The sequence below is a fragment of the Cydia pomonella genome, chromosome 19 (genome assembly GCF_033807575.1).
Source record: "Cydia pomonella isolate Wapato2018A chromosome 19, ilCydPomo1, whole genome shotgun sequence".
Lineage (NCBI taxonomy): Eukaryota > Metazoa > Arthropoda > Insecta > Lepidoptera > Tortricidae > Cydia > Cydia pomonella.
This window is the reverse complement of record NC_084721.1, coordinates 7267310-7290126: the sequence shown is the minus strand read 5'-3', so window position 1 is coordinate 7290126 and position 22817 is coordinate 7267310. Positions and strand designations below refer to the sequence as shown.

The window sequence follows — 22817 nt, the reverse complement described above, 5'->3', positions numbered from 1 at the left end:
CTAGGCCTTATTGGGATTAGTCCGGTTTCTTCACGATGTTTTCCTTCACCAAAAAGCGACTGGTGAATATCAAATTATATTTCGTACATAACTTCCAAAAAACCCATTATGAACCGATATCAAAAAAATATAAATATACCATTCTCTAATAGCTTGAAAAATAATGTAAGTCCCTGTATATAGTACAATTAGACTATGGCAAATACTTTTATCTGGAAAATAATTCCGGGTGACACATACTTTTGGAGCGTTGTTTCATCCACTATTGAATCTGTCTATTACATTAAACTTTCAAAGAATGCGAGAAATTCTGATTAACTTAGGCAAATATCTTTATTATTACCTATTAAAACTAGGGAGCAATCAGAACACAATAACATAGCAAAGTTCGAAGTTTTATATAACTTAAAACTATACACCGTGTTTTTCGTTAATTTAAAGGATGCACTCCTAAGCTCAAATTAAGTAACTTTCTCAAAGATACTGGTATTCTATTAACTCCATTTCAGAGATAACCAATAATTTATTTAAATCTGATAAGGCCCTTACGAGCGTGTACGCTTCTTAGGGTCATATTGAATAGTATTTAGTACAACTTTACAGATTTGCTACTAAATGTCACAGTTTCAATTGATTAGTTAAATGTAATGCCGGATTTACAACAACGTTATATGCAACATTTAATTACCTACTTTAAAAAAAACTATGCCATTTAGTTTCTTTAAACGTACCTACTTACCCATAAAATAAAAACACGGTGTATATGATAAAGTATATACGTAATAAATGAGTATACCAACTGGTAAATAATACTCATTGTTCTCATTGTTAATTACGCCAACTACGAGTAAAACGAATTCAGACATTTCGGACCACACTCATTATTACTTGCATTACACTCATTATCCATGTGATACCATTGTTATATTATTTAAGAGGGAAGAATACCTGTGCGATCCTAGCGAAATAACGGTACTTACTTTTTGGATGAAATTCCATTTCGGGACAAAACGTTGTCCACCAACTAAATCTTAACAAATCACTTTGATTTGGATGTCGATCCCTTCAACATAAGATATTCTAGGTTTAACTTTTTTTATTAAAGATCTTTTTTTGTTTTGCAAATTTTGAAAAAAGGAAACCTATAAGTAGCGTAAGTTTTTCATTGTGTCAATAACATACGAAAAAACATGGAGAATGGAATGTTCCATTTAGTAGTGGAAAAACGTTTTCTCTTTTTGTATGAACGATAATTTACTTCCCTCTTAATATGATGCTGCTCAGTGAATATACTTATAATATGATCCGTAACGAGAGAGGCGTATACAGAAACTTTCAATATACCTCTAAATTTAATTTCATTACTACGGTATTTGCGCATGAACACGCAGCTCAGTATCATGTGCGTAAGAACAATGGTTTAACTGGGAGTTAAAATTGGCATCAAATTTTACTTTTCTATTCAGAATATGCAACGAACTTTTTAAGTCGACTGCAATTTTCAGTAGCGCGGACATATTTTCTTAATGTATTTTCTAAAATAAATATTGAAAATAGGTACATTTCTTTGTTTTACGTATAGTTATTTACATATACCTAAATACAACACTACTTACCTGTATCTTTTACTGAGGTGTGCCGATAAAGAGTATTCAAGCTATCTATCTGTCTAATATGTATAGTGACTAGTATCAGGAAGAACATGATATAGTACATTGTGCAACGAGGAGGGTAAGTGGAATACTGTACGAGAGTCTACGTATTCACGACAGCTGCAGGCTGGAGTGAATTAAAGAGTCGAGTAACAATATTCTTACTCCCGGAGTTACACAACCTGTTATTAATCACACTTGCGAAGAACAAACTAAATTTTAATCGAAATAATTCTTAAATACGATGACATTTCAAATATTCATCCACCATGTTTGACAGTTTCCGCATTTAAGGCACAAACCTAAGCCTATGTCATTTAGTACACCTACATAAAATATGATCTTTTTCGAGCAAGTGTGATAAAATAGAATGCCTTCTGGCATTAAGTACGCCATTTGTACTCTTCATGTATTGTGCAATAAAGTTTAAAAAAATAAAAAAATAAAAAATAAATAAATATTCTTTAGAGTTTTCTCTTGGTGCTACTTTCCCGCAATACTAGTGCGGGAATGTGAACTTCCCGTTCCTATGTGGAAAGTTTAAAGAGCCATATATACTGTAAAACGTTGTACGATACACGTGCGAGAAGGCAATTCGCAACTCTTGTTGATTTAAATCACTCCCTTCGATCGTGTTTTAATTTATCGCCGCTGGTTTCGAATTTCCTATTTTCCGTATATGGCATATGGCATAGCATATGGTGCTACTTTCCCGCACTAGTACGGGAATGTGAACTTCCCGTTCCTATGTCGAAAGTTTAAAGAGCCATATATACTGTAAAACGTTGTACGATACACGTGCGAGAAGGCAATTCGCAACTCTTGTTGATTTAAATCACTCCCTTCGATCGTGTTTTAATTTATCGCCACTGGTTTCGAATTTCCTATTTTCCGCATTTATATCGTAAATACTATTGTATGCGTACACGTTGTGTACGTGGAAAAAATATAGAATGAATGCCAAAGGTCTATATGTCAAAGTCCCTTAAGAGAAAAATTGACACGTGATATTCGTAACGTGACAGACACGGACAAAATAGCACGTTTTTAGGAATAAATGCTACTCGTCCTTGGGATCCATTTTAAACGCTTCAACGTCCACAAGCGACATCAAAAGAGGACGTTTATAATACGTCAGTCCCTTAAAATATGCTACTCCGCATTGAATATTGATATGCTGCCGATCAAAGATTCTCATCCCTATTGCTTTTATTGCATACCATTTTCTTAAAGATACCATTTATTTATTGGTTTCTTAGAAGAGTGTGATACACCGACAACCTGACTTACTTGCATATTTGCCTTGATTACGAAAGTACATTCAAATTTTAAAGATATGCTCGTGTTGTTTGGGAGAAGTAATCCTGTCAATATCAAGAGCGACTTATAAACAGCGTAAAATATACAGCTCTTATAAAATAATTTGTAATTAAAATTAACTATTTACGAATCAATGAGTTATTATCGCTTGGTCCGTCTTTTCACAGATTTTGCATTGACCGAGAGTAAGAGTATCACTAAACACGTTAAATCTCTATAGAAATAACAGTGTATAGTGGCACTTCGACATTTTGTCACTTAAGTCATTACAGAGTGAGCTTAGACCTCTTGAAAAGCTCAGGGCTCTAAAACGACCTACTGAAAAACGTAAGTACTCGTATAGGTACCTAAATATAATAATAGTTTATGTATCTGCTATATAATGAAGGCATTAAAATGTGAGCGTGGGTTTATGAAACGAATGAAATAAGTTTTATAAAAGGATCGCACGAGTATTTGAATGTACAGTTACATACATTATTTTATATACATCAGATCTACATTAACATCATAAGCTTCAACAAAACAAAGTAATTTTAGACTTACAAACTAATCAACCGTCAAAATGGCGGTAACGCACAAAGAGCATATAATCACTACGTTGTAACGCAAATTTTTTCGCGCATGTCACGCATCAGTTGTTTTTTTTTTTTAATTCAAAGTCAAACTAGAGTCGGGGGCCGACTGTCATATAGTTTAATATCAAGTATATGGAAGGAGGAGGTAAGGAATACAATCTCTATAGGCTAAACGTAGTGATTATGTGCTCCTTGGGCTGAACTGGAAAAGTGTCCAGCTGTCAGCTATAAATAATAGTTCCAAATCTCTCCAGAGTAGCGCTAGAGTAGCTAAGAACCTACCTCTATTGACGGAGTGAAGTGCATTGTCTATGATTTGTTTTGTTTTTTTTCAAATATTCTAGGTATTGTAGCGCCACATATTTCAGTTTTTTTGACGGACATTTTTTGGTAAATGGAGATTGTATTCCTTACCTCGACCTTTCATAATCAAGTAACATGCGTAATTTGTCAAAATTCTTTTCAACTGACACTTCATTTCGTATAAAACGTCATCTCGACAGATATGAGAATAGAGACCATATCAAATTTCTTTGTTTCCCAGAGATATCGATTCGCTAATGTAAAGTGAAAATTACGATGCACCCACAGATACATGTTTGTTAAATAGGCCGTTTAGCTTATCGTTTCTGAATATATATAAAGACTTTCATATTCCCGACACTCGTTTCGACTTTTTCACCACCTAACAACGCGTCAATCGTAATTTTAAAGATTACAAAGCCATTGGCACTCCAGCCTCCGTATTATAGAGAAACGAGTATTGAGTGATAAATCTTCGTGTCGACGCCATTAGATATTCCCATCTGCGTCATCCATCACCGCTGTCGATACATCGACGGGACTTATGAACAATACGATTGGCAGATCGATAATATCATAACAGACCTAAATAATATATAGGACTATACTTCATTAGAGATAACATTAGACTCTTGAAGATTGTAGAATCAGAGATTTCCTGTGAAGTCGAAAAACTTCGATTTTGATACAACGTGAACGAATACAAAAGCAAATTTGTAAATTCCAATAATGATACCTGACGTCTAGCCTCTACCTCTTTAGGTGTTTTATATGGAAAGTTTATTGTAAACTAGGTACGTAAAATGAGAATATTATATTATTTACATCGTATGATGTGAAAGTCGCTAAAATGTTTAGTGGATATATTGGGTGGAAATATCTTCTTCTTAGAAATGTTATTTAGAACTGGGTTTGAAGCGTACGAGTATCATTGAGAAATGTTGCATATGTAATAGAATGAGATCCTAAAAGTTGCACTATAAAGAACCATTACTCCGTACATTTGCTATTATTTATACTACGTCGGTGGCAAACAAGCATACGGCCTGCCTGATGGTAAGCAGTATCCGTAGCCTATGTACGCCTGCAACTCCAGAGGAGTTACATGCGCGTTGCCGACCCTAACCCCCTCCCACCCTCGTTGAGCTACGCGCATAATAAAGTGTGGGAGTGTCAGTATGTCATTATTACGTCATATTTTCTGATAGCATTTTTTTTCATCACCAACAGATCAAAGATCATGAAAAATAATTTGTAGCTTACATAACATTAAGGCTAGATATTGGTCCAATTATAGGTGACCACAGCTTATTCCAGTATCTTAGGACAAACAATACGAGTATAGGTACAGTAGGACATTTAGACTTAAGCTATTAATAAATAAAATTTAATAATATTAAAATAATAGCAAGAAATTATGAGAAATTAATTAATTAAGTTGCACTTTGCGACAGTAAAGTGACGAAATAGCATATCATTAATATTAACATATTTTTGAAGAAAGACATACATATGAAGGATATTAAAATACAATATAAATGTGAATGTTGCGGTCCTGGAAGCTGAAATATTGCGCAGTTTTCATTTGAAATCTATATCTATAGCATCGCCGCACTTATTCATTACAAATGAAATGCAAAGTTTGCTTGGTCTCACTCACAAGCTACTAGGCTATTTGGTATCGTATAAATCGGGAGTGCCACCATTCCGAAGTAATGGGACCTTCACCCCCCACCACCCCGCATAGGGGCTTTCGATATGTTAATTTCCAACTAGTCAAAAAAAGTTACTAAGTCAAACATTGTGTTCCAAGTATTTCCTTCTATAACTTTTTTGAACATTCGTTGCCTGGCCTATAAGACATCTTTGTGAATTGATAAAATACATTATGAAAAATAGGAGCCATTTTGTTAGTATTCAAAGTATTGAAACCCTCCAATAAATTTATGATATCGGTTTTTCTAAAATCCCGGAAAATATTGTGTAGAAAATTTTTAATAATAGAATGAAGTAGACATTAATTTTTTTTTTGACATAAATATTAATTTTATAAACGCAAAAAAGCGGCCATTCGGCCGGTGTTTTAATTTCTTTCGTGACTCGTCATTTTTTATCCCTTTCCGAGAGCTGATGAAATGGGGAGTTGAGAGCCACATGAGTATTATGATAATAGTCATTTTAAACAAGTTATATTATAGGTCTAGGACAAGGTTTTAAAAAGTACTTACTTGTTTAAGTTGTGGAGAGGTTACATGCCTTGTCAATACAGTATGTATTTTTGATATTACCACAAACTTAAACTAGACGTAGGTTTTAGTGCTGCAAAATTATTCTGGAACATGTTTTTTGATTTAGTGTTAACCACCAGAGCATAATGAATTTTTGAAGCGGCAATGTATTTCGTACATCATGGGCATTTGTGACAGTTGTGACATCGTCGCGTCATTAAATGCAACGTTTTGAGTTAAAACAAAGTAGTGATACATTGCTTGCTGAATTATTTACTATGGAAAAATAAAAGTAGTCAATTTTTGATAAAACCTATGAAAGTGTGTTCATTCTGGTCTAAAGTAACTGCCCTTTGATTATGTGGTGGTATCAAATATACACGCTGTATACCGCGCGTCTGAGGTATGGCCCATTCTTCAGTCGTCTACCGGCCGTATAGTTCATGTCATCCACGATGACGCGCAGATTTGTCAAATCTAACCTTTAATAATATGCCAATACGAGTAAAGGCACGCGTCGTCATGAATGACACGATCTATATCTAATAACACTGATAACACATGCTGTTAATTTATTACTTTTGTATAAACTCTTAAATTTACTACCCCTTAAGTGATAAATCCAACTTGATGACCTTGAACTTACTCTTCCGCCAAGCTGCTCACATACAATCAAAGTTACGCTCTCATTTTGAAGCGACACGCCTTAATTGGGTACATGAAACTTGGCATGAGCATTAACTTAAGGGGCTCCCCGCGGTTTTCATCGATTTTTCACAAGTTTTGAGTCGTTACTCTTAAATATCGTCGGTTCGTCTTTGAGGTCTCTAAAAACTGGTCAGAGATTTTAATTCTAAACTATAGGTACAAAAGTTATGGCCAGAAAACCAGTTTTTTTTTTTGCCTAAAATTGTTCAACTTTGATGACAAATATCTCGAAGACAATGAACTTTGAAGTGAATATGGGATACTATATTTCTTAAAGCCGTTGCTGTTAAAATGATAAACTACAAAAACTATTACAAAACTAAAGATCAGATCGAAGGTCATTGGCACCAGGGAGCCCCTTAACATACAAGTATGTTAGCGCTTGGCTTTCTTAAGAGCGCTATTCGTAGTAATTTGTAATAGGGTCTTCGGTGTAGAAAAGAAACTTCATTTATCGTTTATTTATAACTTTATACAGCACAAATTTCAATTTATCAGCTTGGATATTTTGGTAATATAGTAGCACCATCATACAGCAATACACTTGTTAGAACACTTTAAAAATAAAGTAATACAAAGAATATAGAGTGAATAAAAGATTTGTATGGTTTATTTTATTTTCTAGCAATGAAAATTAGTACCAGGCATAGATTAGTACGGATAGACTCTTAATTCCTTGATCTACCACACCTAAACAGTCATTTTTACGACAACACACAACATATTATATACACGTTTTGATATATCCCACATTACGAACCGCGCACTGCATGTGCTTAAGCTGCCATTGGCATGGATGATAGATGAACAAGAGTAATGGTAAACTTATTCCAATTTATCATACATGACCCGCACTGCGCTTATACACAACAAATATACAGCGCTATTTATTCAACCCCGCTCACAGCTGCGTCAATACAACATGATACCCAAATCAAATGCCGGTATGGTGGTGACATATTTATAGCGGACCAATAAAATCAATCTTTATGAACTTTCTTGAATCAAAAACGAGCAGTCGCTTAAACTTATTTCTTCACGGAAAAAACAGTTATGTTAAATTTACAGATAATTTGTAAAATTTACAGAGATATGTGTTAAATTTACAGATTTCTCTGTAAATTTTACAAATTATCTGTAAATTTAACATAACTGTTTTTCCGTGTTTTCTTTCTTTCTTTCAATGTAGAACATTTGCAGTTGTTTTTGCTGAAGTTCAACTAAACTGATACACATCTCACTAAATATTGATCCTATAAGTATGGGTATGGTCTCATTCGATTTAGCGCATAAAATTACACGGAAAAAGGCACTTTAGTCGCCTAGTTTCTAAAATATACATTATTGAAAATTAACCCCCTACCTTTACCCCCCGGAAAGGCGGTAGGACCCCTAAATTTAGGTAAGACTCCTTCCTTCTAGTGCTATAACGGCACGATACATCAGAAACTTCCTATTTGCCACAACTAGCTTGATAATCTTATTTGAAGACCTTCCATTCCCAAACTATTTAATAAGGCAACAGATTAAGAATAAAATAAGTTATCATTTGATATAATATACGATTGAAAAAAAAAAACAAAAAAAAAATTTAAACGTCCGTACGCAATTTCACTAGGCAAACTAATTGTAATATATCAATGCGAATATTATCCGTCATTTATTTCTTATCACTAATAAATAACAGATGACGGTATATATTTCTGACACCATAAAGTGCACAACTAAATAGCTGGGGCACACTCAACAATTGATTTGCACCCACTCAACCAACATATAGATGTACCTAGCTCAAGCAAACTGTCCCTAAGTTTGTAATGATCACTATTACCTCTACATTAGGTAAATGGTGTATAATTTTATTGTATATGCCAAAAAGATGTACATAATATAGCCAGAACAAAAACCACAAACAATACAAACTGGCCGTTAAACCCAATCATATCTACCTGACCCGAGCTCGGTAAAAACCGCTACTGTCTATCTAAAGAACTGCAATTACAGTTTTCGTGCAATAAAGTGTTTACTACTACTATATTCGAATTTTTAGCATAAGAAAATAGGTAAACAATCTTGACAAGTCTTTTTATTGAAAAACTTTTTTTTTAACAGTAACTACTACTCATGAAAGTAAAATAATGTAGAAATCATATATCATTTATAATTTTTACATATTTGCCGTGACTTATTTTTCCAAAGTGTTTTACAAGAAAAAGACACGTCGCAATCGATTACCTTCTTTCTAACGCAAAAAAACGAACTATACTAATATACCTAGTAATTGCAATGAGGTATCTGGCAATGTTTTCTGTAAATTAACAATAATGCCCAGCATTACGCATTTATACGCTAATTCAAGAGTAAAATGTAGCATGTCAGTCATGTCATGTGAGTCAGACGACGCTACGGAGCCACGTCGCCCAAATCCAATTGTTTAATTAGTATTTGTCTCCTTGTATTTTCTTTTATTGTGTAGTTTCACAGTGCCTTGTTTTTACTGCAATGCTGTGTTAACTATGTACTTATTTGATCAATAACATAAAAAAATGATGTTTTTTTTTAATATATCCAAAGTGTATACCTATTTACTTACATGTGATGGAATCCAAGATAATAAGTTTTTAAAGCTTTCAGCTCAAAACATATTTAAACTGAATTAGTTTCATTTTTTTTAGATGTTGCTCACAGGCTTTTAAGCATTTAATGTCGAGTCTGGAAGTCAGGGTATTTATGATCTCTACAAAAAAACACATTCTAAAACAGTTTTTACTCTATTTACGTCAAAAAAAGTAAAAAAAAATATGAAACAAAATACAACATAACCGACATTTCGAAAATAATTGATTGAAAACTTCCATTTCAATATAACTATAAGGATCAATATCACCTTCTGAGACCCAGAAGCAATTGTTTTGTTTTTGAATTTGGAACCCTTAGTTACATTAATAAAAGTTCAAAATAGATTTTGGAATATGTACAAAAAAAATTACTCAGGGTCTTAGGAGGTTATATAAACTGCGTAGCGTAGTTTGTGTATCATATCATTACCGTAGCGCAAAATATAGGTACATACATACCTATTGGTAACAAATCCATAGCTCAAACACCATCTAGCATTTCTAAACCGCTTAGTGTCAGCGTCCAATACAAACTATCATCACAACGGGCATAAAACAGTAAGTTAAACAATGACGCCAACACACACATGAAATTTACGCCAGCATTGTACGAGCAAAATGTACTCCCGTCATATGTGAGCGAAGCTAAATGGAAGCTAGCGTAGATAGTGCTGGAATGGACGTATATGTCCGGCCCACGGGACGAGCTTATCTTTTATTTCCGTTAATACTCGCTAATACAGATGGCTTCGAACGGCTCATGGAGTCGGTGGATGCTTTTCTATTACCTCTTTCTGTGTATTTTGTCTTAGGGTGTTTATTTAGTATACTTATAGATAATATGTTGAAGGTATGATATGTTTTTGTTCAGCATTTGAGCTGTAAGTATATGTATTATTTGTACGATAATAGTACATTATGATACAAGAGTGCAATGTTCGTCACGACACACGAGACGACATAGTGCGTGCGAGCTGGAAGCGAGCGCGCAATAAGAAATCCGATGTGTGTAATGACCAATGCACACGTGTTTCATACGACGTTTTCAACACACTTACGCGGAAAAAGCAAAACTTATATACTAAGCAAATTTTAACTGTCAAAACAGTAAAAGTACAGTTTTAAAATGGTGGCTTACCTATTTACTTATAACATTGAATAATTGCAGCAATTTATGCTAGGCTTTTAGGTATTTATTCGCCAGTTCAATGAAGCACTACAAACACGTTTTCCAAGAAAGACTGGGCGCTATGCTGACTTTCCATTCTACAAAAGTTTCATATGCCGCCAAGTTTTTTCATTCGATTTTGATGGTAAAAGCTACCGTTCTCAGCTCTTATTTCTAAATATTATTACTGTTAGCCCCAAATGTACGTGTTCTTCGGCATTTTCAAGCATCGGAAATGCTTGAAAATGTCATTTTCATCAATAATCAAACTAAAAACTAACGAAAGTATTCAAATGAAATGTACGGTACGGTGTCCGGTAATGGACCTACATTACCGTAATGTCACGTGTTTTGAGACATAGCGGCTACACAATTTCAAATAGTAAAACTCGTACAAAATTTAAATACTACGCAAAGTGATATCACCACTTTTCATATACTTTTGTGTTTATCTAACTGTAAAAAAAAAAAGTCTAATAGGTAACCATTCCCGAGCGCTTATTCGACTCGTAAGGTTGTCAGCAATACAATACAAGGTGTGGCGTGGTCACTAAATATCCAGTTTTGTATTTATTTATACTCTCACATTGCAACGTATAGATAGGTATATCATATAGAATTAAATACTGGCCTTTACGAAAAATATTGCGTAATTAAGTTAATGTACGTATAATCGGTATTCCAATTTTATTGCTTAAACCAACTGCGGTTTGGCAATCAGTAAAAATAAAAATACCGACTACAAATAAAAGTCGATTAAGGTAGCGCAGCGCTAATAACCAAGTCTCAATTATCGCACAACTAGGGTTAAGTTATTCGCTGTTTATATCCGTGTAAACATTTTTAACGCCAAGCCGTGAGCGTTTGAACTCGAGCACTCGAGTACTTACATAAACACACGGGTTTTCAAACTCGAGTGCGCAGCGGCACTCTGGGTACTAAGTATATGTCGCGTTTACTACTACAATGCGCCACCATGCTTAAGAGGAAAGAATAGCTTTTGGAATCTAACAAGTAACAGTAATTTTTCTATGAAATTCAATTTCGGGAGAAAACGGTTTTCCACTAGGTAACTGAATCTTAACAAATCACCTTGATTTCGATGTCGATATATTCGCTTTCACTTTTTTGAAAAACATTTTTTTTTTGTTTCGCAAATAATTAAAAGAAAAAAGAAAACCTATAAACCTAGTTTTTCATTGTGTCAATAACATACTAAAAAACCATCGAGAATGGAAAATATTTAGAAATTGAAAAACGTTTTCTCTTTTTGTATGGACAATTAGACATTAGACTACAAATGTCTAAAATATTCTTAGTAGAAATTATTGTAGTTCCGTCCGTACTTACCATTCAAATAGTGAACTCTGTATATTTGCTAACTTTTTGCCGCTAAACTAGGTACTATTATAGACAGCCTTCTAAGCATCGACGAACGGTGATTTCTTCTAAAGCACCGTAAAGGCAGAAAAATGACACAGCACAATTCACGCAGGCGAAGCTGTGGGTATATTAAAAAGAAAACGTACGTATTTAGGTACAACATTAAAAACCCACGCGCGGTGAGCGTACAAAGGTATAATTAACCCCTAAATTAATTGAATGTACGACTTAAACGTGGGGATTAACAACAAAAGGAAAACGCCGGTCAAATGTAAATGTCATATGACGGGTTTAACCCTCTGAAATCCATATCCCTCACCCTTGTCACACCTTTTCATACGGTCGCACCTCAAAATCTTGGAAATTGAATTTTTACGTAGATATCACGCCTATAGTACTCGAGGTTATGACCCGCCCGAAATGGAATCCTGCTTTCGGGTATAAAAAGGGATCTCCACTGTGTATTTAGATTAAAGATATTTGTGCGGCAATATGCTCGTTGATAAAATTTAGTGAAATTCTTTTGCAAAATTGCGTAGCTTTTTTATTTACATAACGCGTTATTTGAAATTGGAAATGCCTACTAATTGGTTCTTAAGAGCTGGCGCTGGCTATCTTTGAGAATGTTGGCAAAATTATTTATATATACTTACATATGTGACCGCGGCCAGCAAAACGTCCCACATTGTGACTTACCATAAGGACGCCTTGACAGATTATTCGTACAAAGATACAAGCAGATCTCGTCCTTACGGCAAGCGACAAAGTGGGGCCGGCGGCGGCTGTCACATATTTCGTGCCAACTGCCAATTCATATTTATTATCCTACATTAACAAACTTTTACTTTATTGTGGGTTAAGGTACCTATTGATATTTTTTATGGGACTGAAAGTTTCGACTGTGGCAAATGAAAAAATACTAAACTGTGTCTATTACAACTACTGTGAAACTGCAGTCACCAAAACATTTTAAATCAAGAAGATGCTCTTACTCAGTCGCGGGGTCGCAAACTTAACTCGGAAAGTAATTATGAGTGATATTCAACTTGCTGCTACCAGACTTTTTTCGGTTTTATCCGTACTTTTTGAGCTAAATTTTACCGAGGCATTTTCCAGCAAATTGGACTAAATTTTAAGGTAATTCAATTCGGAAAAACGTTCATTTAAACACGGTTTTTATACGAGATCCTTTCAAATGATTGCATTGTATATGCTCTTTCCATTACTGTTGATCTAACTTTGATTATTCGATTACGAACACCCGTTTCATTGTTGGAAACTAAACGGGGGAACGCTTCAAGATCAATTATTTTTGTAGGTAGTTTGGGTTTTCGGTGGTCTCGCTTTTATCCTCAAAGTTTAATTAACGCGCCCACTTCAATAGATTCGCACTCGGCTCCGGCCGCTGGTTTCGTTAAATGGGCAGAAAGTAAACATTTGAGGCAAACGGGTTAGATATTTACATTTAGTGCGTACGCATATTGGATTTCGAGCCCTCTGTACGTATTAATGTAGTTAATGTTTTGTGTCCACGGTCCGTTTTAGAGCATTGTTACATGTTCGAACTGACGCTACCACGACAATGTGCGAGATAGTGTGACCGCAACACATGTCTGTACATTTTGATAAGCAGATTATGTAACACAATAATGTGATGCTGTAATTTTGTTATATTTAGCCATACTCTGAGGTAAATTATATAAGTCATATTTAACAACTTTTGAATAAGAGCCAATCTCGATCCGAAATCACGAAAAAAAAATCCGCTATTTCATTCATTTTGATGAATATATCGATGTTTTTTTTATAACTCATAAAGTGTATTAGACGCTCGACATGTCTAGGCTAGATATTTTTCATTCAATCTCATGTCAAGCAAACTCTCCGTAATCGTATCGCCCTCTGTACGTATTAATGTAGTTAATGTTTTGTGTCCACGGTCCGTTTTAGAGCATTGTTACATGTTCGAACTGACGCTACCACGACAATGTGCGAGATAGTGCGACCGCAACACATGTCTGTACATTTTGATAAGCAGATTATGTAACACAATAATGTGATGCTGTAATTTTGTTATATTTAGCCATACTCTGAGGTAAATTATATAAGTCATATTTAAAAACTTTTGAATAAGAGCCAATCTCGATCCGAAATCACGAAAAAAAAATCCGCTATTTCATTCATTTTGATGAATATATCGATGTTTTTTTTTATAACTCATAAAGTGTATTAGACGCTCGACATGTCTAGGCTAGATATTTTTCATTCAATCTCATGTCAAGCAAACTCTCCGTAATCGGCATCGTGTCGATAATTAAAGTCACTAATCGTGAACTAGAAAATCAAATCATCAAATACGACGAATCCGCGTATTAATTCCGCCTTGTATGGTATTCACTAAGAATGATTGACGCGTGTTTGCCGTGTATTGCTGATGAGACATCAGTCACGTTTTGATAACTTACAGCGAGGGTGACGGATGCACGTAATATATCTCCATCACTCTCCCAGAAAAATTATGTGAAAATAACAATCATCGTTTGAATTTTTTCTATAACTTCAGAAATTGTATTTGCTTCATAGACCTTCTTTGTACCAAGTATTTGTTAAAGTACGTATATTTTTGCTTTCATTTATTAGTGCGCAAATTACAGCTAAAAAACTAAAATTTCCTATACTTATATCAAATCATTTTTATGGTTTCGTAGTCAACTAGGAACCCTTATAGTTTCGCCATCTCTGTCTTTCTGTATGTCGCGATCGTTAATGCCAGATAGCTAAAATTTGGCACTAATATATAAATCAGTTACGCCGACGAAGTCGTAACATAAAAACTAGAAAAATGTTTTTTTAGGGTGGCGTACGAAACGTGGGGATGGCTTTTTTTTTCGCTCTAACTCCATAGTGTTGGGTGTCGTTGGATAGGTAGGTATTTAAAAACAAATATGCGTCTTCAATAATAATTTTTTGACAAACGTAATATTTTCGGAGATAATCGCTCTGAAAGAAAAAAAATGTACCCCGCCCCCTCTAACTTTTGAACCTTAACACATTCGCTACCACCGTTTTCGTAGCGCTACGCTCGTAGCCGATCCCAGCGTTTTTCCGCTTTGTAGAGAAAAGCGACTACGAACAGAGAACCCGCCGAGCGAGTTCCCGGTACTCAATGTGTTAAGTCCAAAAAATATGAAAAAAATCGAGAAAGTAAAGCTCAGTAAAGAATTTCAAGGAAAATTATAGCGAGCCGGAGCGGCTCAGCCGTTTTTGAGTTTTTGCAAAAAGTCTATTTTGACGGACTGGTAACTACGGAACCCTATACTAAGCATAGCCCGACACGCTCTTGGCCGGTTTTTTATGAAATCTTTCTTATGTGCTCTATGTAAAGCAACTTGATGTCTTGATAATTATAACAAATTAGTAAAACACCTCACTTTAACAAATATTACATACAAGGCGTGGATAGAACGCCTTCTCCACCAGCTTGCCTAATGTTCACACAAGCATTTGTGTAACTGCTTATATAAAAATGTCAAAATAACTCCGGCTTGCCTATAAACATTTGTGATGCGCCCCTACTAAATATCACATCGGCTTACACCACAGAATGTTTGCCTCACTTTATGTTCGTTGGCATCGACAGTTTGCTTTAAACGACGCTGAGCCGGTTAGCTGTTATGGTGTTTGAACTAAACAGCAACACGCTGAACTGTTGTGGACCTTATGGTCTTGCGATAAGGTTTAATAAGTGTCAGTTTTGTGGACGATGGAACACGGAAGCGTCAAGGGAATTGCGAATAACACTGACATGCGGGCGAAAGTTAAATAAGCACATTTCTCTTTTCACATCCACTCACACACACATACATATACACATACACACACACGCTCTTTCACTCGCAACAATCAACTTGATCGAGTCGCACACAGAATGATCAATTTAAATTAGTTTAATTTAGTTTTTATATAGTTTTAAATTGCTTGTTTATTAATTTAATTGTAAAAATGTAAAATTATAATATTTTATAGGCTTTAAGTATCAATTGTATAAACTTATTTGAGTCTGGGTTACCTACGAGACAGGCTGAGTCTAGTGTAGGAGCCAGAGCAATCTGATTAAATTAAAAATGTCAATTTATTACTCAAGTGGTTTATTATATTTTTTATTTGTAAAATAGATGTCAGTATTCTGTCACAACACAAGTATCAAAGAGGATGCATAATTAAGTAAATCATAATAATGCATATCGCGTCAGCTGTGAACTGTGACAGTGACTTAATTGTGTGTATGATAATAGTATAGATTTATGATAAATTAATAGCAGTCATAATAACGTGTTTATTACCGATATAACAGCATAAATCATGCCAATATAATATTTTATTTTTACACTTTCACTTTGACTTTGAAAAAAATATTATGACATAAAGGCGACTCCGTGGATTCTAGAACCACGGGGAGCATCCAAAAGTCCCAAGCCTAATTATCATCGATTATGAATAATTAATTATAAGTGGGTTTATTAATAAATGCCATTATTAAAATAGATAACAAAGTGCGTTTCATTTATATGTAATCTTTACCTACTTATTCGTAGAAATATACAGGGTGATTAGCCATTGGACAAACCCTGAAATCCCACGTAGGGTTACTTCTCTGGAATGCTCTGATGTTAATATTTTTTTAATCAGAACAAAAGATAAAAAAATAAATTTGTCGAACAAAAGTTATTTGCAATAATCGACAACAAAAAGAAACACAGTGTTAATCTTTGGCACACAATTTGTTCGAAATATTTGATAATGATGATGACTGAATGATGATTTATCAAAAGTCAGAAGCTTATTAGTGTCATAAATAAAAAAGATAATCAAAAAGGTCGAAGAAGGTTCCATACTATTCTTTGAGGATATTACCTTAGGAGCTACTAACACATACAGGCTGCTCCAAAGTAAAAAATGATAATTTGTTAATTTCTTCGAAACCGCTGCACCGATTGTTATGATCAGTGCCCGTACTTTTCATGCCGTTGACAGAAAAATGACGTCACTCTACATAGAGTATGATTCCAATGAGTATTTTCGTAATAATTAATCATTTATCAACCTCTTTAGGTAATTTATACATATACTTGACAATCAGTACAGAAACGTCTAGCTGACTTTCATCTTATTGTCACTCAAATAAAAAATAGATTATTAATTTATTAAACAATACATATTTTTGATTTTGAACAGCGTAACAAGCTTTTATTCTCGTAACAAGTATTTATTTTGATACCCGTCAATAAGTAAATTATCTAAATTTGTAGTATTGTAAAACAACTCCCTGTATGTTCAATTACGTCATTTTTGCGTCAACGGCATGAAAAGTACGGGCCCTGGTTATGATACTTTGTACACTGGTTCTAAATACCCTAATGCATATGTACATTTCGGCTTTGTCCAATGGCTAGGGACACACTGTATTGCCATAGATTATTGATATTAATTTTGTTTTACAATGTGTCATTAATGTAGTATGTAACAAAATAAATCTTACAATACATTATGATCCTAATATCTAAAGCTTCATGTTCAGAAGCATCCAGTACACCTCGAGTGGAAATCCCATTCCGACTTTAAAATCCGTTATTGATATTTAAGTCACCAATGCAGGCAAGATGCTCAAATAACAATAATAGAGACGGATAACAATTTTAAGTTTGAATTGGCCTGTACCTATACTGATAGGTTGCAGAAACAGCTTCGCTACGAAGTGCTACGCCAAAGCGCGTAGCGTGACTGTCGGCCCGATTTCAACTTTAAGATACATCAAGCATTTGCTAAAGATACGATATGGATTAGATATGCCAGTGTCAATAGTTACATTAAAAAACCTTAAATAGGAGGCGGCACAATACATCGCGAACAAATTTTTGACTTTGATAAAAAGTTTCAAATCACTGACAGCGCACTTCACTCCGTCAATAACGTCTGAGTTCATGTCATGTCCTTGTGCTACCCTAGCGCCATCGGAGAGATTTTGAACTATTATTTACAGCTGCCAGCTAGACACTTTAGCAACAGTTCTCGCATAAGAGATTGTTCTCCTTACCGAAGTATCTCGTATCGTAGTGACGTATCGTTCGAATCGGGCCGTGTATGGCGTATCACAGAAAATCTGCCGTAGCGTACTATGCAGTAGGTAAGATACGCATACTAAAAGAATTGCAGTACAGCATCGTGTATTTTTGATATGACCACATATTCTAAGGGTAGTTATTAAAGCCTAATTGAATTAACTTGTTTTAACCATGTTTTACCAAAAAAATATGACCTTTAATTTTCCTTATAAAATAGTTCAGCACGCAATGCATCAAATGTCGGCATCGCACTTACTGACGCAACCTCACAACTATCACTAGTGATGACTATGTACCTAGTCGTTAAAAAAAAAAACAAAAATTAAATGCACTCTGTTAGCTAAGCCTAAATTTAATTTTATTTTTTAAAAATCGATTTATGGCACTCTACTTACGTCTCATTAAATTTGCGGCTGTAATTAAAATTCACGCTCCAGACATGTTTGCCTAAAGGTTTGTTATTTATAGAACGTAGCTTACATATTTTACACTTTTGTTAAGCCTCCAATTACCAACAAACGTGGGCGTGACAAAAACCGAACATCACCTTCAGGGCATTTATCTTTCAGGGCGAGTTATAAAGGACATAAATAAAGCAAAACCTATAAGGCTTTAAAGCAACAATGAAAAATACGAACCGTTTTACGTGGGGAGGCGAGTGGGGGTCCGCGCTCGAACAATGGGGGCCCGCCGAGAGCACGCCTGGAGAAGAAAAAAACACATGAACAACCGTTCCAATTATTGACGTGGGCATGATGAGGGCCTAGAGTTACGCGCACACCGTCGCTACGGCGTGTGGCAATTACTAGGTAGCAAGATGGTTTGCTGATGTCGTGGCATATATATCTATACAATATTTTGTGACTATGACCCATTTGGAACTTATTTATATTGTATCAAACATAAATGTAGCTAGAAAAAATCAAATGAACAACCGTTCTAATTATTTACGTGGGCATGATGAGGGCTTTGAGTTAGGCACACACCGTCGCTACGGCGTGTGGCAATTACCAGGTAGCAAGTTGGTTTGGTAATTTATATTGTATCAAACATAAATGTAGCTAGAAAAAATCAGATGAACAACCGTTCCAATTATTTACGTGGGCATGATGAGGGCCTCGAGTTAGGCACACACCGTCGCTACGGCGTACGGGAGTTACCAGGTAGCAAGTTGGTTTGGTAATTACTTTGCTTATGTCGTGGCAAATATATACAACATTTTGTGACTATGAACCATTTAGAACTTATTATATTGTATCAAACATAATTGTGGCTAGAAAATGGCTATTACCAGGTAGCAAGTTGGCTTGGTAATTACTTTGCTCATGTCGTGGTAAATATACATATACAATATTTTGTGCTGGCTATGAACCATTTCGATCTTATTTATATTGTTTAAAAAAAAACGTGGCAAAAAAAAAAATAGATGAACCATTGCAATTATTAACGGGGGCATGATGAGGGCCTCGAGTTAAGCGCACACTGTCGCTATGGTGTGTAGCAATTACCAGATAGCAAGTTAGTTCTTTCATTAGCTTGTCGAAAAAAAATGTGTCGTAAGAATAATAATTCGAGTTACTCCTACACACATTACAGCATACAGCAATTACCAGACAATAAGTCCATTTGGTAATAACTTGTGACAAAGCACAATGTCCAAGAAAGATAGGACACATGGAATGAGACCTTGAGTTACGGTCGTACTTATTATGTAGCGATGACCTGCTGTGATTCCGTTCGGTACTTGATTTTCTTGAGGTCAAAAATAATATGATTTGGAGATGCCACCACTTTCCCGAGTGAAGGTTGAGGGAGGATAGCTGAGATGCGCGTCGTACTCGTGATACGGGTGCTGTTTGTGGAGACCGGTCTGTTTAAGCTAAGTAACACTGGCTATTACATCTACTAACTTTACATTTGAGTATAATTACAGTGAAACACCGCATTCGTTCTCAGTTGTTTGTTTTGATGTTGGTTTCTTTTCTTTTAATGGATATTTTAATTATAAAGGATTTAAACTCTTGGAGATCCTATACATCTCTAAGGATAATTTTGATAAACCATTATTTTAGTTCTGACCGTTAAAGCCATTTACACTTCTAAACATTTTAGACTATTATTTTTTGTATCTGTTTGTGTTTTTTTATAAATATACATTTAGAGACTTTATACATCTCTTAGTGGATACACTTCATTTTAAATTGATATTAGCCATCGTATTTTATAATGGTTGATGATTTATTTATATTACTTTTGTGTAAATGTCCGTCTGGACATTCTTGACGTGTAAAAAAGGCCCTTGTGTCCTATTTGCTAAATATTCATTTGCGTTTGAGATGAGATGAAGCCCGGAATCACACATTGTAACACTAAACCATGTGAAAATAATCAGCTGGGAAGTCAATTTGGTGCTTATTTATATTGTGACAAACCATACTTTTATGTTAGAGCGTGGAAAAATTACCAACTTTACTAGCAAGACCGTCTTTTCTATTTTATAATAAAAATAATCTGTCGTCTAGGTTCTTACCGTCAAGAAAAGTAGAGAACATCGAGTTATTTACATAGCGTGCGCCGTGTAGGCAGCAAGTCATGTACCTACGTATGTATCTTATCTAATTAAGTAAAATTAAATGTTAATAACAATACTTCCGTGAGACATAGACGTATTAAATATATTAAAACGGGCCACTCACGTATATTAAGTCGAAAACGCTCGGCATCGGAGGACAGTGTGAACGAACCTAATGTTGTGTGCAACCCATAATTTGACAATAATGCCGTTAACGAGGGTAGCTTCTCGTCTACCCTGCCGCCACCGGCACCCGCGTCGAGTCATCGGGCGCAGAAGGCTGCGGCCCGCAGTCTGCGCCGGTCGGTCAACGCAAACTCCTGACGGCACCCGAGCGTGTCGAACATGTCGAGCGTTTTCGACTTAAAATGCGTGCGTGACCCGTTTTAATATATTTAAAATTAAATGTATTAATGGCTTTAAGTCTAAGATGCTACTTCATGCATGGTGTACAATAACAATACAGTGTATAATTATCAACTAGCAAGTCCGCTTTACACTCACATATATAACGTACTGTATGAGATATACTTAAATATAAAAAACGCGTAGCAAGAATAAAGATTATTTAATAAAATATTTACCAGTGGATACAGTAACAATTACAAGGGTACTTCGGGCATAAGTATCACAAGTACCGGTACTTCAGAAATAAACGTCGCTGACGGACTTATTATAATTTACACGAATTGCCTTCATAAAGTCGTAAACATTTCGTATTGCAGAGTTTTCAACTAACCGTATGTACGATTATGCTTACAAAGCAATATACTTAAAATCCAAAGCACTTCTCCTATTGCCAATACCTATTTCGTGCGCTTTACACAAAAGTCTTAGCGTGTACAGGTGAAATCGAATAAATGTTCAATACAGAATTGGCATTATATGCTTGTTTCTTTCAATTTCAAATAAATGGTTTACAATTACGTTTCAGTATCTATGCCTTTTCTATTACATTTCCCTCCGAAAATTATCTACTAACAACTTAGTCAGTATCAAATACCGTTGGTGAGTATCTGTTTTTTTTAACTACTTTATAGTTTTATGTTATGATGCTTTTGTTTTTTACTTATTAATTGAAATAAGTTTTTGGCAAAAAATTCATTTTTGGTACAAGCTTTTATCGCTGACTGTACTTTTCTTTCCACAGGCAACTAATATTCATCGAGAAAATTCTTAAAACCCCAAACACAATTAGGTTGCGTTGTTTTATCACAGAGTTACTATGTTCACCTCTTGTCTCCATCATCAGATCAGCTCGATCGTCACCCGACTTACATATGTATGCCAATTTTCAGCTCAATCGGACACCGAGAAGTAGATCAAATTTAACTTGCAAGATTTGATTACAAACAGACAACGGTCAGGTGAAAGTAAATAAAAGCTTGTAAAAAACTCCAGTACTGAAAATGAACCAAATTCCTATAGCCTTTAGTTATTGGAAAAAAGTCTAAGTAGTCATATATAGAATACGTATCCCGTATTTCTAAAGCTCACTCATTCTAGTACTAGCCAAGGTTCCCAAGTAGTGATGAGTATTCTTTGCAAGACGTGAGCTTTTGTTAGCCGCTAATGGATTTGACAAATTGTTCCACTCGACTAAGTGCTAACGGGGCGTACACCTGAGAGCCTTGTGCTTTTATCAGCCTTACAGTAAATTCATATGAATTAATTTCATGTTTATTTAGGCGTAAAATCGCTATGACATTGCTTCATCTGAACGTCCTTCTATACTCGCTGTGAAGGGCGTACTCATCAATAAATAAATTATTTAAATTCAATGATAACAGAAGATGTCTATACGAAAGATAAAATCAACAATGCCTCCAGAACAGGGTATGAAACAGCATTCTCTCTGATTAATAGCTTAAGTATAAACTTACCTTGCTTAAATTGCCTTTTAAAATACAATTTTTTTATACTTTATCAATTACTAGTGAATGATGAGAAAGCTACTATTTTCAGTACTTATACTCCTAGAGGCTGGCACGTAGAGAAATCATATAAAATGTAACGTCATAATATAAGGGGGAGGATAGTGGGGGTGGCGGTGTGACTTCCGCCGGATATACGATCGCGTTGGATCATTCTACTATACAGAAATATATTCTGCGACCGTTATGTTATTAGAAGTAACTGATATTGTAAAAGGCAATGATTTTCTC

The 22817-nt window shown here is 35.0% G+C and overlaps 1 protein-coding gene across 2 annotated transcripts in view; it reads right to left on the bottom strand.

Moving 5' to 3' along the window:
• LOC133528679 (cell adhesion molecule Dscam2-like) overlaps positions 1-22817 on the bottom strand; it is a 157867-nt gene that overhangs the window by 82459 nt on the left and 52591 nt on the right. Inside the window, exon 3 of one of the 2 annotated variants that reach the window (XM_061866145.1) lies at positions 18719-18782. In XM_061866145.1, the coding sequence (XP_061722129.1) occupies positions 18719-18782 (64 nt within the window). Of the gene's footprint in view, positions 1-18718; positions 18905-22817 lie in introns of those variants that run through there. The other variant, XM_061866144.1, reaches the window with a different exon arrangement.